The 15,383-nt window shown below is 37.4% G+C and overlaps 1 protein-coding gene across 1 annotated transcript in view; it reads left to right on the forward strand.

The window, feature by feature from the left end:
* Positions 1–15,383, forward strand: part of DHX29 (DExH-box helicase 29) — a 46,834-nt gene that overhangs the window by 15,603 nt on the left and 15,848 nt on the right. Inside the window, exons 7-14 of the mRNA XM_055555232.1 lie at positions 2,259–2,385; positions 3,089–3,247; positions 4,501–4,666; positions 4,927–5,050; positions 6,671–7,279; positions 8,594–8,737; positions 12,822–12,998; positions 14,346–14,486. Coding sequence (XP_055411207.1) covers positions 2,259–2,385; positions 3,089–3,247; positions 4,501–4,666; positions 4,927–5,050; positions 6,671–7,279; positions 8,594–8,737; positions 12,822–12,998; positions 14,346–14,486 — 1,647 coding nt within the window. The remainder of the gene's footprint in view (positions 1–2,258; positions 2,386–3,088; positions 3,248–4,500; positions 4,667–4,926; positions 5,051–6,670; positions 7,280–8,593; positions 8,738–12,821; positions 12,999–14,345; positions 14,487–15,383) is intronic.

Consider the following 15,383-nt stretch of genomic DNA (forward strand, 5'->3'; position numbering starts at 1 on the left):
ATTTGAAGGATGCATGAAGTATGCATAGGCAACAAGGAATGGGAAAATGGCCCAGATGGGTGAAATAGTGTGAATAAGGGTACAGAAGTGGAATTGTGCAAAGGACCTTTGCCTATTAAACTGTAATCAGGATAAAATGTGTGAGTACTAGCAAATAGGAGTAAACAGGTGAGTTCAACTGAGACTAGAAAATTTTGATGCCCAGAAAATGAATTTAAGAACCTTCCCTATTGATTATGAAGGCTCGCTAACTGTGTGGAGGCAGGTAACCCACAAGAATTTGACTTTCTAGGTCAAATTTAGTAGTGATTAATGTGATTTGCAAAGGGTAGGGAGGCCATTTGGTAAGTCTTGCACTTGCTCAGGTGTGAAATAATAAAGTCCCAAATTGGAATTTGTACAATTTTGGGGGAGAGGTGGGAGCACACTGCACAGCATGCAGAGCTTCCCTGACCAGGATTGAGCCTGTGCCCCCTGCTGCACAAGTGCCAAGTCCTAGCCTCTGGACAGCCAGTGAAGTCAAAGTCGCTCAGTTGTGTCCGACTCTTTGCAACACCATAGAGTGTAGCCTGCCAGGCTCCTCTATCATGGAACTCTCCAGGCAAGAATACTGGAGTGGGCTGCCATGGGGATCTTCCCAAGTCAGGGATCGAACCCAGTCTCCCGCATTGCAGGTGGATTCTTTAACAACTGAGCCACCAGGGAAGCCCAAGAATACTGGAGTGGGTAGCTTATTCCTTCTCTAGGGGATCTTCCCGACCCAGAAATTGAACTGGGGTTTCCTGATTTGCAGGCAGATTCTTTACCAACTGAGCTACCAGGGAAGCCCCTGGACAACCAGGGAGGTCCCCAAATTGGAACTTAGAAGAGAAACATTTAAAGGAAGAATCAATAGAAATTGCTGATTTACTGAACATAAATTAAGAAGCCAAAGACAGCAAGAGATTCGTAAGCAGAGGGATGGTGGTATCAGTGCCACAGATAGGAAAGTTTGAAAGAATGAGTGTGGTTTGGGTGAAATTGAGGTGATAGCTAATCCTTCTGTCTGTTACACTCTATTGCTGTCTGCTTCTACACAGAATGGTCCCAGAATTGTGCTTCCTTAGTTGTCTTTTCCCCTCGACTCAGTGGTTGTGTCTCATAGCAGCACTGCTAATGCCCTCTTCTCTACCCAGAGCTTTGATGCTTCCCATCTCTTATTAACCTAACCTAAAGGAAAAACCAGTAATTTGAGTTTAGCTCTCTGTCTGGTTTTTGCTCAGCAGAGTTAAATTTTATAATACACATTTTCTCCAGAGGCCTTTTTTTTTCTTTGTAATGTCCCTGACTGTCTTCCATAAGATAGAGATTATAGGAAGGTAGCTTTCAGAAATGGAGAAGGCAATGGCAACCCACTCCAGTGTTCTTGCTTGGAAAATCCCATGGACAGAGGAGCCTGGTGGGCTGCTGTCTATGGGGTCGCACAGAGTCAGACATGACTGAAGTGACTTAGCAGCAGCAGCTTTCAGAAAAGTGTAGTTTTGTTTTTTATATAAAGTCTTTATTGAATTTGTTACAATGTTGCTTCTGTTTTGTTTTGGTTTTTTGTCTGTGAGTGTCTTATACTATTGCATATGCAGTCCTTTAAATCCATATATTTATAAAATGTGTAAAAGTAACTTTTCTTTTTACAGAAATGAGCTCATACTTACATATTATTCCATTTTGCTTATTTTATTTAACATGTCAAGTAAGTTTCTCCATGTGGATTCAGTTCAGTTCAGTCGCTCAGTCATGTCCGACTCTTTGCAACCCTGTGGACTGCAGCACGCCAGGCTTCCCTGTCCCATCACCAACTCCCAAAGCTTACTCAAACTCATGTCCATCGAGTCAGTGATGCCAACCAACCATCTCATCCTCTGTCGTCCCCTTCTCTTCCCACCTTCAATCTTTCCCAGCATCAGGGTCTTTTCTAGTGAGTCAGTTCTTTGCATTACCCTCATTCTGTTGCTTCTTGACTTTTCCCCCTCAATGACTAGTTTTCTCTGTAGAGCATACCACCCTTGATTTCCAGTTTTCCTTTTCAGTCAGTACTGCAGTGAACATCTGTGTACCTACAGATTTGCACGTTTGTATTATTTCTCTATGAAAAATTGCTAAAAGATTTGTTGGACCGAAGAATAAGATCAAAAGATCACAGGTTTTGATACAATACATTGACAGTAGATAAATTAATCTTGCTCTTCGTTTCTTTGTCGTCATCTTATTTGGAACACCAGAATGAAAGGTACTTGCACCTTGCAGCTAAACTTCTGGACGCAAAAGAGCAAGCAGCTACCTTTAAACTAGAAAAGAACAAGCAAGGCCAAAAAGAGGCTCAAGAGAAAATAAGGAAATTTCAAAGAGGTAAACACTTTAAAATTCTTAGATGTATTAATATGTCTTCTTTATTGGCTTTCCTAGGATGGTGGTTGCCTCTTTTTTGTATGTCTTCTCTTTCCTAACAGTTTACACTTGGGGTTGGCAAACTTTTGCAACAAGCCAAATAGTAAATATTTAAGTTTTACAGGTTGTTATGATTACTCAGCTCTGCTACCACAGCATAAAAGCAGCCATATACAAGACATAAGCAAATGGTTATGTTCTCACAAAACTCTATGGATGCTGAAATTTCATATAATTTTCACATGGCACCAAATATTTCTTCCTTTTATCTTTTTCAACCAGTTAAAGATGTAAAAATCATCCTTAGCTCACAGACCATATGGAAATAGGTAGAGGGGCTGGATTTGGCCTGCAGCCATAGTTAGTTAACCTGAAGTGTACACCATAAAACACTATCTCCACTCAAGAAGGAGAGGTGAATATAATTCCATGAGAATTTATTTTTAGTGAAGATGTTTTTCCTGGCCTTCTACATCTGTTAAGTGATTTGTTCTAAAAATGTTAGTATATAATGTGAAAATAAATTGCCTTGAACTTCTAGCACAAATTCCTAGTAGGAAGGAAAAAGAAGCAATGTTTTAAAAAAAAAAATTGCAGAGTAAAAAGGCATGAAAAACAAATATGAATAAAAACAAAATAAATAAGCATCATTTTTTTTTGGTAGAAATGGAAACTTTAGAAGATCATCCAGTATTCAATCCAGCCATAAAGATTTCATACCAACAGAATGAAAGAAAGAAGCCGCCTATAGTCACAGAAGGAGAAAGTGCTTTGAACTTTAATTTATTTGAAAAGTCTGCAGCTGCTCCTGAAGAAGAAAAAGGTAAAATGAAGGGAGAGTGTTCCAGAGTGTAATTTGTAAATAGTAAAACATCAAGGACTATATAATTGAGAAATTGTGTTACTTTGTATTCCAACAAACTACAAAAGATGGCAGTAAAGTTACACTTCCATGGAGAAGGCAATGGCACCCCACTCCAGTACTCTTGCCTGGAAAATCCCATGGATGGAGGAGCCTGGTAGGCTGCAGTCCATGAGGTCGCTAGAGTCAGACATGACTGAGCAACTTCACTTTCACTTTTCACTTTCATGCATTGGAGAAGGAAATGGCAACCCACTCCACTGTTCTTGCCTGGAGAATCCCAGGGACAGGGGAGCCTGGTGGGCTGCCGTCTATGGGATCACACAGAGTTGGACACGACTGAAGTGACTTAGCAGCAGCAGTTACCCTCTCCACTGGGTCTGTGGTGATGCCCTCTGCTTCCCCCACCCCTTCAAGAGCAGGCTGGGTGGGAGTAGATCCAAGGAGAGTTCCTCCCCCCGGAAAAGGCTCACTGTGAGTGTGTGTATGTCTGTCAGGGTGTGTGTGTGTGTGTGTGTGTGTGTGCGCGTGTGTGCGCGCGTGCATTGTGGGGGGAGAAGACAGCTGTTAGAGCCAACTGTGGGCAAGGCCAACCAGTCTCACCCTGGAGTGAATTCTCCTCTGGAGTCCACCACTAACCCCTGTGTTCAGTACAATACCCTCCAGCATATTTGGCTGTTTAATTAAAATTGAATAAAACTTAAAAAAAAAAATAAAGTTACACTTCCACATACTTTCTTGGAAAAGTAGTAATCATGATAATTTGTTTAGCATTTTGTGATTACCAACATCTGGCTTCAGCCTCATCTCTCTCCAGTTCAGACTCCTGCCAGAATTATCTTTCTGTAACACAGATCAAAATATGAGTTTCTGGTTAAAAATGTTAATCAGTTAACAAGTTCAAACCTTCTATTATGGCACTGACGATCCTTTGCATTCTGCCACAGTCTGCCTTTCCACCTTATTCTCCCAGCTATGTACTACAGCTGTATCATTCTTAAAACATATATTGTTTCATGGCTCCATGACTTTGCTCATCCTATTATCCCCTTTTTGGCCAGCCTTTCCCTTGCTCGAATCAGGTCTGTCCGTCCTTTTCTCACCTATTCGCCTAAAAAAAATCTGTTCCCAAAAGTGAGAGAACTTTAATCCTTCAAAAGATATTCTGTATTACTACATAAGCATTTATAAAGAACCAATCTTTGTCATTTTAGAGAAAAAGAAAGAACCTCATGATGTAAGAAATTTTGACTATACTGCTCGAAGCTGGACTGGAAAATCTCCCAAACAGTTTCTGATCGATTGGGTCAGGAAGAATCTTCCCAAGAGTCCAAATCCTTCCTTTGAAAAAGTTGCAGTAGGTAGATACTGGAAATGTAGGTATGTTTTTGGTTAACTGAGTGAACTTTTAGAAAAATCTAAGATGAAAATATTTTTTTCTTATGAGTTAAGTAGATGTTCAGGAAGCTGGTTCCACATCTCTAGGTTGATAGTGCCTATAAATCATTACCTAGTATTAATATAGTGTTTTCCATGAGAATATTTAATATAAATAACGTAAACTACAGTTCAGTGTTAATGGGATTCTGACCATTTTTACTTCATCAATTTTATTTTAAAATGTCTTTGACTTCTTTTAGGGTGAGGGTAATCAAGTCTGAAGATGATGTCCTGGTCGTGTGCCCTACGATCTTAACAGAGGATGGTATGCAGGCTCAGCACCTGGGAGCTACTTTAGCTCTTTATCGTTTAGTGAAAGGGCAGGTAAGTTTTTATAGATTCAAGTGTCTCAAAATTCATTTGTGGAGTAATGGGTATATTTTGTCAACATAAAACTATCTGCATGTGGAAGGTAATATTTAATCGTGGCCCTTTGTGCCAGTTTTCTCTTCACTGAATGCTGCTTCTGAGTAGTCCTTGTTTCTGCTTATTTATAATTTTGACTTTGTCTCATCTCCAAACATAGTTCAAGCTTTCTCTCCTTGGACCAGAGGCACTAAACCATTTGGTCCAGCTTTGCAAGCTACACTGATTTAAAGATTAAAAAACTGTGCTAGAGTGATTGGATTAAGGAGAGTTTTTAAACAATTGTTTTCCTTTAACGTTATATTGTCTCTCAACTTTAAAATACAAGACATTGGTTCCAGTTTTCACTTTTAGGTTATATTGACTAAAGCTTCCAGTTTAAGGAAGGATGAAAATAAAGTATTACTGAAGAGAGCACTTTTAAGAGAACACTATGCTCTTTTTTTTTGGTTGGGGGTATTGTCAACATTTTCTCTTTGTAATAAACGTGTATATCTTTCTTCCTGGTGAATTAGAACTACTGAAAATTTAGACACTGATTAAGTGGAATTCCAAATAATAATTCTTTTCCATTTTCTCTCAGTAAAAGTTCTTAAAGTCTTTATTTCCCTTGTTTTGCAAAATAAGGTATCATAAGGTAAGCTTAATTGATGGAAATGACTGTCAGTGTTTCAAAAATAATTGTGGGCTCTTAATAAAACAGAGGCAGGATAACTTAGATTCCATCCAATGGAGTTCAAAGTAAAATACTTTGACTTGTAATATACAAATGGAATCTCAGAGGGAACTTTGAGAAATGCTTTGTGGATCATCTACATATTTAAATAGCACCACTATGAAGTGAAGTGAAGTGACTCAGTCATGTCTAACTCTTTGTGACCCCATGGACTATAGCCTACCTGGCTCCTCCCTCCATGGGATTCTCCAGGCAAGAGTACTGGAGTGTGTTGCCATTTCCTTCTCCAGGGGATCTTCCCGACTCAGGGATCAAACCGAGGTCTCCCACATTCCAGGCAGACGCTTTAACCTCTGACCCACCAGGGAAATAGTACCACTATAGGAATAAATAATAAACATGTGTTTAATAGTTTATTGTGTTCTAGAATAAGCACTGTGTTTGATTAACTGAAAGTTTACCTCAGAGTATGCATATAAGAGAGGTATAATTATTAGCCCAATTTTACAAATTTAGAAACTAAGACACCAAGAAGTCAAGTTACTTGCCCAAGGTCACACAGCTGGTAAGTCCAGAAGCCTGAATATATATGCTGTTTATAAATTTGCATCATATGCATGTATGTGTGCTCTCAGTCATGTCTAGCTCTTTGTGACCCCCTGGACTATAAATAGCCCACTAACCTCCTCTGGCCATAGAATTTTCCAGGCAAAAATACTGGAGCAGGTTGCCGTTTCCTACTCCAAATAATGCATGTATATCTTTTATTAAAACACAGTAGTAACCTACTAGTTTAAGAGATATTTTAAGAAGCAATAGCTATTCTTTTCAGTTCTAACCTGTTGAATTTTGGTATCCAGTAATTAGTCAACACAATGTATTACTATTTTTTTCCTTTATAGTCAGTTCATCAGTTGCTTCCTCCTACTTACCGAGATGTTTGGCTAGAGTGGAGTGATGCGGAAAAGAAAAAGGAAGAATTAAATAAAATGGAAACCAATAAACCACGTGACCTTTTTATTGCCAAACTTCTGAATAAACTGAAACAGCAGCAGCAACAGCAACAACAGCATTCTGAAAATAAGAGAGAAAACTCTGAAGATCCTGAGGAATCTTGGGAAAATTTAGTTTCTGATGAGGATTTTTCTGCACTGTCCTTGGAATCAGAAAAGGTGGAAGATTTGGAACCTGTTAGAAACCTCTTTAGAAAGTTGCAAAGCACACCTAAGTACCAGAGACTTCTAAAGGAAAGGCAACAGTTACCTGTGTTTAAACACAGGAGTTCAATTGTTGAAACTCTTAAAAGGCACCGGGTTGTGGTTGTGGCAGGTGAAACAGGGAGTGGTAAAAGTACTCAAGTGCCACATTTTCTCTTAGAAGATCTGCTTCTGAATGAGTGGGGAACAACTAAATGTAACATCGTCTGCACCCAGCCCCGAAGAATCTCAGCAGTGAGTTTAGCCACAAGAGTGTGTGATGAATTGGGCTGTGAAAATGGACCTGGAGGAAAGGTAAAATGTTGTTCAACTCTACCTCAGAGAATGGAATGGTGATATGACATTACTTACCTGTGCTCCTGGGATCCAAATGGAACCTGTACCATATATGAATTTTGACCGATACTGTTTGTTCACTAGCACATCTCAGGTGCTTTTCATGTTTTCTTTGATAGGTATGATATGCCATTCTCCTTTATAGGAAAAGGATTGTAAGTAATTATCATTAAAATTCTCATATAAAAGGAAAAATATATTCACTTTAATAACTGAGTACTCAAATATATTACATTACTAAGTTGACCATTCAGAGAATATAAATACATACAGATAAATTATAATACCAGATATCTCAGTATTTGGAAATCTTTTCTGTAGGATATATTCCTGAATGATTTTCATTAGCTCAATGAACAGAAGCAAAAAAACAATATAGAAGACAATATCAGACTATTTTCAAATCCTGTATATAAAAAAAAAAGAAAAAAGAACTTAAAATACCTGTTGTTCTGTGTTTGGGGATAAAAGTGTACACAAAACTGGCCAAAGCTTAACCAGAGTGACTGCAAAATGTAGGAATTAATAAAATTGGTTTAGAACCAAATATAATGAATTCCAAGTTCATGTAATTCAATTTAATTATGCTTTGAATTGTTCTTTCTAGATAGGGTACTTAACATTTTTGTTTATCTTTAAGTTAGATAACGCTTCATTAAAATTTTATGTGGCAATTTTTCTGGATTCTCTTATGACATGTAAGGGGACAAAGGGCACAATTTCTTTCTTATAAGGAATTTAAATTAAGGGGATGACAGACATGTTTACAAACACAGCAAAGGAATAACTGAAGGAGTAAGAAAGAAAATGTGATGGAAATAGAAGTGACTTCAGGATTCTCATCAGGCACCACTGGTTTTTAATGGTTGCAGCTTTTATGAGATCTTGATAGAAGAGTAGACTTAAGTTGTAGGAGCAGATCTAAAATTCTGTTCCTGGGCACCTCAATATTTTGCTCCAAGATAATTTCTTAAGAAATTGATTAACTCTATTAATATTTCCATAATCATGTTAATGGTACTCAAAGCAGGAGAATAGCTTTTTGTTTCAAAATTCTGAAAAAAGTTTTTTCTTGTTTAAATTGCCAAAACAAATTTTATAGTTTGGTATAATTGAAAACATAGGAAAGTAATAAATGGCACTAAACAGATTTACTTAGACTGCTCCATATAGGAGCAGGGCCAGCACCTGTACTTTAGAAAATAAGTTTCTAAAGCTTATTTCCCAGATCATTTGTGAAAATCCAGTCTTGGCTCTGTGTTTTCCCTTCAGAATTCTTTGTGTGGATATCAGATCCGGATGGAGTCTCGTGCTAGTGAATCTACCAGGTTACTCTATTGTACAACAGGGGTTTTGCTAAGAAAACTTCAAGAAGATGGTCTCCTAACAAATGTGTCTCATGTTATTGTAGATGAGGTGAGTAGATTCTATCTCTGTATGTTCAGGAAATGATTCTAAACATTTTTGTGTTAAAAAGCTGTTACTTCTAATACTAGGTAACATTTTCTTCATTTTTACTAAATGTCAAGCACTTTACATGTAATTAGTTAATTTCCTCTAACAAACAGGTCTCATGCTAATTGATTTATTTAACAAATACTGTATAACATTTGCTGTATGCCAGGGGCTATTCTAAGGACTTCATGTATACAACTTCATTTAATCCTTCCAGCAATCCTTCATTTAATCAAACGAAGTAGATATTATTATCCCTATTTTATAGTTGAGGAAACTGAGGCACACAGAGGTTATACAGCTTACTCAAGTTCGTACAGTCAATAAGTTCTGCAGCTAGGGGTTCAAGCCTAGGGAAGCCAGCTGCAGACATCTCTTATCAGTTAGTGTATGTTAAACTGATTTGCTTTGTACATAATTTTTTGAAGAAATTATATATATAGCATTTTAGTTACTTAAAATTTTTTTTCAATTTTCCCTGATGTAAAGTTTTTATGAATTTAATTCACCAAGTTCAGAAGGCATTAGTGAAAGTTCAATCATTCTTTGATTTTTAATTAATAGATTTTGAATTAATATATTAAATATAGATTACTGGGTTATTTTCCTCATTTTGGTTAGTAAGTATTAGAAGTATAGAGAGATACAAAAATGAAAATAAAAATTATCTGTAGTCTCATGATTCAGAAAAAAATTAATGTTGCCATTTGTACATTTATATATGTATTTTTTTATAGTTTGTGTATTCACTTTATAATTCTTTCACATCATTAGTCTGCAAAAATACTATTTTTTAATAGCTTTATAGAAGTATGTTATTTGGATATCCCATAATTTATGTAACCATTTTCCTGTTGTTGTACTAGTTCAGCTTAAGATGTTTTTAAATACAGTATTTCGGTAATAGGTAAGTGATAGAAATTCAAGAGAAAGAAAGAGGATGTATGGCAGCTCAATTGAGCATGCCCATGGGTAACTGCTCCTGGCAGTGATGGGTGTAGCCATGTTTGTTAATACCTGGATTTTATCAGTATCGTCAAGAATCAACTTACAATGCTAATTTGTCTATTTATAATGAGAAATTTTTTCTGTTAGGTAAGATGAAATATTTGCATCAGCCAGTAGTTTTTCTGGGAACTCCAAATTATTAAAAAACTATGTATGTGTGAGTCACTCAGTTGTGTCCAACTCTTTGAGACCCCATGAGCTGTAGCCCGCCAGGCTCCTCTGTCCATGGAATTCTCCAGGCCAGAATACTGGAGTGGGTTGCCATTCCCTTCTCCAGGAGATCTTCCCAATCCAGAGATCAAATCCAGGTCTCCCTCATTGCAAGCAGATTCTTTACTGTCTGAATCACCAGGGAAGTTTGTTTAGTAAATATATTTCAGAATGAATCCTAATTTAAAAGTTAGACCAACTGCAGGGAGCTGTTCTTTGATGGTTTTGTATTATTAATAGCAGTCTGCAGACCTGATTTACTGAACTGTGCTTCAGTGTGATACTCTCAGCCTCTTACTGAACAGTACAATAAGAGAAAACGCGTGAAATTCATTATGTTAAATATAATGATGAAAGAGATGCTGGGACAGAACTCGTTATATTATTCAGGAGCTTCTTTATGAAGATGCTTAGGATGATACTCTGACTTTCTTATTAGGAATAGTTGTGCGATTTGTTTTAGTTTATGGTCAGTGTGAGAGTTATGCAGCTTTTCCTCTGGCAGCTGTTATGTTTACAGCCAATCTTTTTGCCCACCTCTCTAAAATATACTTAATAAAGTATACATTTTTATTAGCTGTATTTTATGTCTTATTCTCATTTTAAATTTTCTTTTTTAAAAAATCAATATTTGGGGACTTCCCTGGCAATCCAGTGATTAAGACTCCATGCTTCCACTGCAGGGACACAGGTTCAGTCCCTGCTTGAGGAACTAAGATCCCACATGCAGAGCAGTGCAGCAAAAAATAAATTTTAAAAAATGATACCTGTATAAATTACCATCTATTTGAGGAGGTTCCCCAGATGTGTTTCATCTATCAGAAAATATTTCTCTCAAGCTTCAGGTAATATCCTGGTCAAACCAGTAAAGTAAAAATATCCAAAATTATTCCTTCTTTCTTGCATATCCTGTAAATCAGGTCACCTGGGCTTTGTTGATTTTTTTGAATACTTTCTCACATTCATATACTTCTCTCCATATATACTGGCATTGCCCTCATATATGCAGCCATTATGTTATTTAATTACTTAATAAGCTTCTAATTAAACTGCCTACTTTCTGTTTTGTTCTCTTCTACATTCTTCACATTATAGCTAGAGTTACCTTTTTTAAAACGAAGTTCAAACCACATGATTCCCCTACTTTAAAATATCTTACTCACTCACAAAATATCCTGACTCATTAGGATAAAGTCTCAGCTTCTTAACAGGGTTTACGAGACCTCATATGAACAGATTACTGAGCACCTCACCCTCTCTGTCTCTTGCCCATTCCTCATCTCATGCTCAAGGCATTATTTTTGTTTCATCATTTCTTGAAATGTAGTATGATCCCACTGTCCTCCATGATTTTGCACAAGTTATGTCCTATGACCACTTCTTCTCCCTTTATCATACTGTTCTTTCCTCCTTTTTTAAAAACTCATTTCAGTTCTCAGCATAGATATCAATTCCCTCTTAGCAGCCTTCCTGACCACCTGAATTAGCTACCTCTTGCTGTACAGCAGGATCTAATACAACATTGTAAATCAACTATAACTCCAATAAATATATATATATAAAACAAAACAAAAAAAGAATATTAGACCGAAAAAAAAAAAAATAGTTGCCCTTCATATATAATTTCAAGCCATCCTATACAGAATCCAATTATAAGGCTATAAACTCTGAAATGACTATCTCAGTCACTATTCCCCAGCACAATGCTGAGTACTATTTGTTGATCTCCTCTGATAGCCAATCACTCTATGAAATTTGTATTATTTGTTTTATAGAAGAAGAAATAGGCCCAGGGATATTTGAATAACTTTCCTAAAGTCATATTTTAATTGATCAAGCCAAGAAGAATTAAGCCTAAGCAAGCAATTCCAGAGACTGAACATTTAACCACTATTTCCTCCCTTCCACGCAAAATGATCAAACCTGTTTTAATTTTTGTTATCTCAATGTATTCTATCTTTTGTATGCTGCTTTAAATCTCAAAAAATAAAATGGGGTAGAAATAAATCCAGTACAGCAAATTGCAGTATAGACTAGTACATCCAGCAGATACTAAGTTCTGACAACGTCCCATGTTTTAATGCTCTTTAGCAAGTTTACAGTGCTCATCCCTAAAATGCATCTGTTCGAAAAGCATAAAACCCATTTTTTAGGCAGTTGATAGAACCTGTCAGATTCATACTAAAATAATTCCCCCTTTGCAGAAAAGTGTATAAACGATCTGTCTTGCTGCAGTTTTGTGTCTATTCAATTATATATTAGTGGAAGAGCTTTTAAGCATTACACTGGCTTCTGAGTGAAATTTGGGAGATACTTTAATCTTATCCGCTGAACCGTTATAGACTATCTCCTAAGGTAAGAGTCTTACTATCATAGCTAATCTTGTTCATTATATGCTGATTTTTACTGACTTCAGTTTTAAAGAGGGTGACTTTATTTTCAATTTGGAAGATCTACCTCATTTGAAACAGTTTCTCTCACCTTCTCTATGTATTGACTGTATGTAAATATTGATTAACTTTTAGTAGATTTGAAGGTCTGATTGTTTTAACTTCTTACTAGACCTTATTATGTAAGGGCTTCCCTGGTGGCTCAGATGTTAAAGAATCTACCTGCAATGCAGGAGACCTGAGTATGATCCTTTGGTTGGAAAGATTCCCTGGAGAAGGAAATGGCAACCCCTCCAGTATTTTTGCCTGGAGAATTCCATGGACAAGGGAGCCTGGTGGGCTATAGCCCATGGGGTTGCAAAGAGTTGAACACGACTGAGCAAATAACACACACAGACCTTATATATGACCGTTTTTTTTTATTCCCTTTATACTAGGTTCATGAGAGAAGTGTCCAGTCAGACTTCCTACTAATTATCTTGAAGGAAATTTTACAGAAGCGTTCTGATTTACATTTGATTCTCATGAGTGCCACTGTAGACTGTGAAAAGTTTTCTACCTATTTCACACACTGCCCTATTCTGAGAATTTCTGGAAGAAGTTATCCTGTTGAGGTAAGTTTTTTTAATAATGCCTATGTAAACAGAAACTACATGCCCACCAGTGAGTGTCCCTAGAAGATAGGCCCTTAAGTTTGCTGCTGCTGCTGCTGCTAAATCACTTCAGTCGTGTCCGACTCTGTGCAACCCCATAGATGGCAGCCCAGCAGGCTCCCCCATCCCTGGGATCCTCCAGGCAAGAATACTGGAGTGGGTTGCCATTTCCTTCTCCAATGCATGAAAGTGAAAGGGAAGTCGCTAAGTTGTGTCCAACTCCTAGCAACCCCATGGACTGCAGCCTACCAGGCTCCTCTGTCCATGGGATTTTCCAGGCAAGAGTACTGGAGCGGGGTGCCATTGCCTTCTCCCCCTTAAGTCTGAGCCTAGAACTATTCCTAAGGTAATGCAAGCCAAGAGAGAACCTGGAGCTGGCCTTGGGAATCAGATAGTTGAGCTGCCTTGACTAAGCATGGGTGGACTGGAAGGATTGTGCTGAATGACATACCTCAGAGGTACACAGCATAAAACACAGTTCTGTAGCAAAGCCAAGTCTACATCCAGATTGGGGTCACTGCCTAACAATAAGGAGCTGCTTTTCCACCATGTGGAAGTTGGATATGAGAGTTGGAGCATAAAAAAGGCTGAGTGCCGAAGAATTAATCGATGCTTTTGAACTGTGGTGTTGGAGAAGACTCTTGAGAGTCCCTTGGACTGCAAGGAGATCCAACCAGTCCATCCTAAAGGAAATCAGTCCTGAATAATAACTGGAAGGACTGATGCTGAAGCTGAAATTCCAGCACTTTGTCCACCTGATGTGAAGAACTGACTCATTGGAAGAGACCCTGATGCTGGGTAAGACTGAAGGCGGGAGGAGAATGGGACAACAGAGGATGAGATGGTTGGATGGCATCACCGACTCAATGGACATGAGTTTGAGTAAGCTTCAGGAGTTGGTGATGGACAGGGAATTCTGGTGTACTGCAGTCCATGGGGTCGCAAAGAGTTTGATGCGACTGAACTGAACTTTCCACCCATCCCTCAAATTGAGGGGGATTTGTCTTTGAAGCTTTCTTCTATTCTTAATGTTTGCCCTTTTGGTTCAGCTGATAAACAATCTTTAAATTGATTTTCACATGTAAAAAATATACACCATAATGTACTTTGTCCTAGAACTGCTAGGGACAGATACATCTATATCAGGCAAGTTCTTCATTCCCAAATAATGCAGAAAACAATTTTTTTTCATAATATTCCAATTAGCACGTGGTAACATTCAGGAAGCTAGCAATCCCTTGTTCTCTTTAAGATGATATTTACTAAAATGAATTTGAGCTCAGTGTTTATATGCCTTCATCTGTGCAGGTTTTTCATCTTGAAGATATAATAGAGGAAACAGGCTTTGTACTGGAGAAAGACTCAGAATATTGTCAGAAATTTCTGGAGGAGGAAGAAGAAATAACCATTAATGTTACAACCAAAGCAGGGGGAATAAAAAAGTATCAGGTAAGAAGAAAACATTTTAAAAGACATCTGATGATAATATCCAAGGCACAAACTACCATAAGAGTTTTGAAGTCATGTGGCTGGCACAGTGCATTCAAATACATTATGTTAGAGGAATAACAGATACGATTATGAGCAAATTTTAAAGATAATTTCTTTAATCTTTGTTTTATTGACTCTTTTACTGTTTTACTTACTGTTTGGTTTATGATATTTGCTTTATCTCAACACCTTAAATTGACTGGGGCAGGCCCAGAGTCTAGATCCCTGCCACTGGTTTTCTTAGGAGCCTTTGTGCAGGCATTAGCCATCCAGGGAAGCACAGTTCTTCACAGAGAGTTAGTGTAGTTTGAATGACATAATTTTAGGAGTATCACAAAAGCTATGCTCCTGCGTTTTGACCAGTGGTACTATTTACATGTTTTCACTGTATCTGGACAAATTTAAAGTTAGTTTATCTTTTAATTAAGCAGATAAATCAAAGAAGCAAAAACTAAAATCTTTTCTTAAAACTGTAGAAACAGAGATTAGAAACAAAAGAAAGACTTCAAAAAATTAAAGGTAGTATTTCAAAGGAGATGGTTGGAACTTAGCAACCAAGGTAGACTCTAGAATGAATGAGGCAGGTGTAAATTACTTAGTAAAGTTATCACGACCTCTTGGCCTGCTTTTCAGTTGCCATGGAACAGTGCAGCCATTATTCTGTTTTTCTTCATTTCTTTAAGTGTTTACATGCCAAGATTAAAAGTTTTGCTGTACTTCAGGGGGCTGGGTGAAATTAATAGGATAGAGATGAAATTTTATCATACTTTAATACTGTTAAAAATTGTATTCTTGCTATATTTTAATGAAATAATGGTGACAGAAAAATATAGATTTAAATAAACGCAAGTAGCT

The sequence above is a fragment of the Bubalus kerabau genome, chromosome 18, assembly GCF_029407905.1.
Source record: "Bubalus kerabau isolate K-KA32 ecotype Philippines breed swamp buffalo chromosome 18, PCC_UOA_SB_1v2, whole genome shotgun sequence".
Lineage (NCBI taxonomy): Eukaryota > Metazoa > Chordata > Mammalia > Artiodactyla > Bovidae > Bubalus > Bubalus kerabau.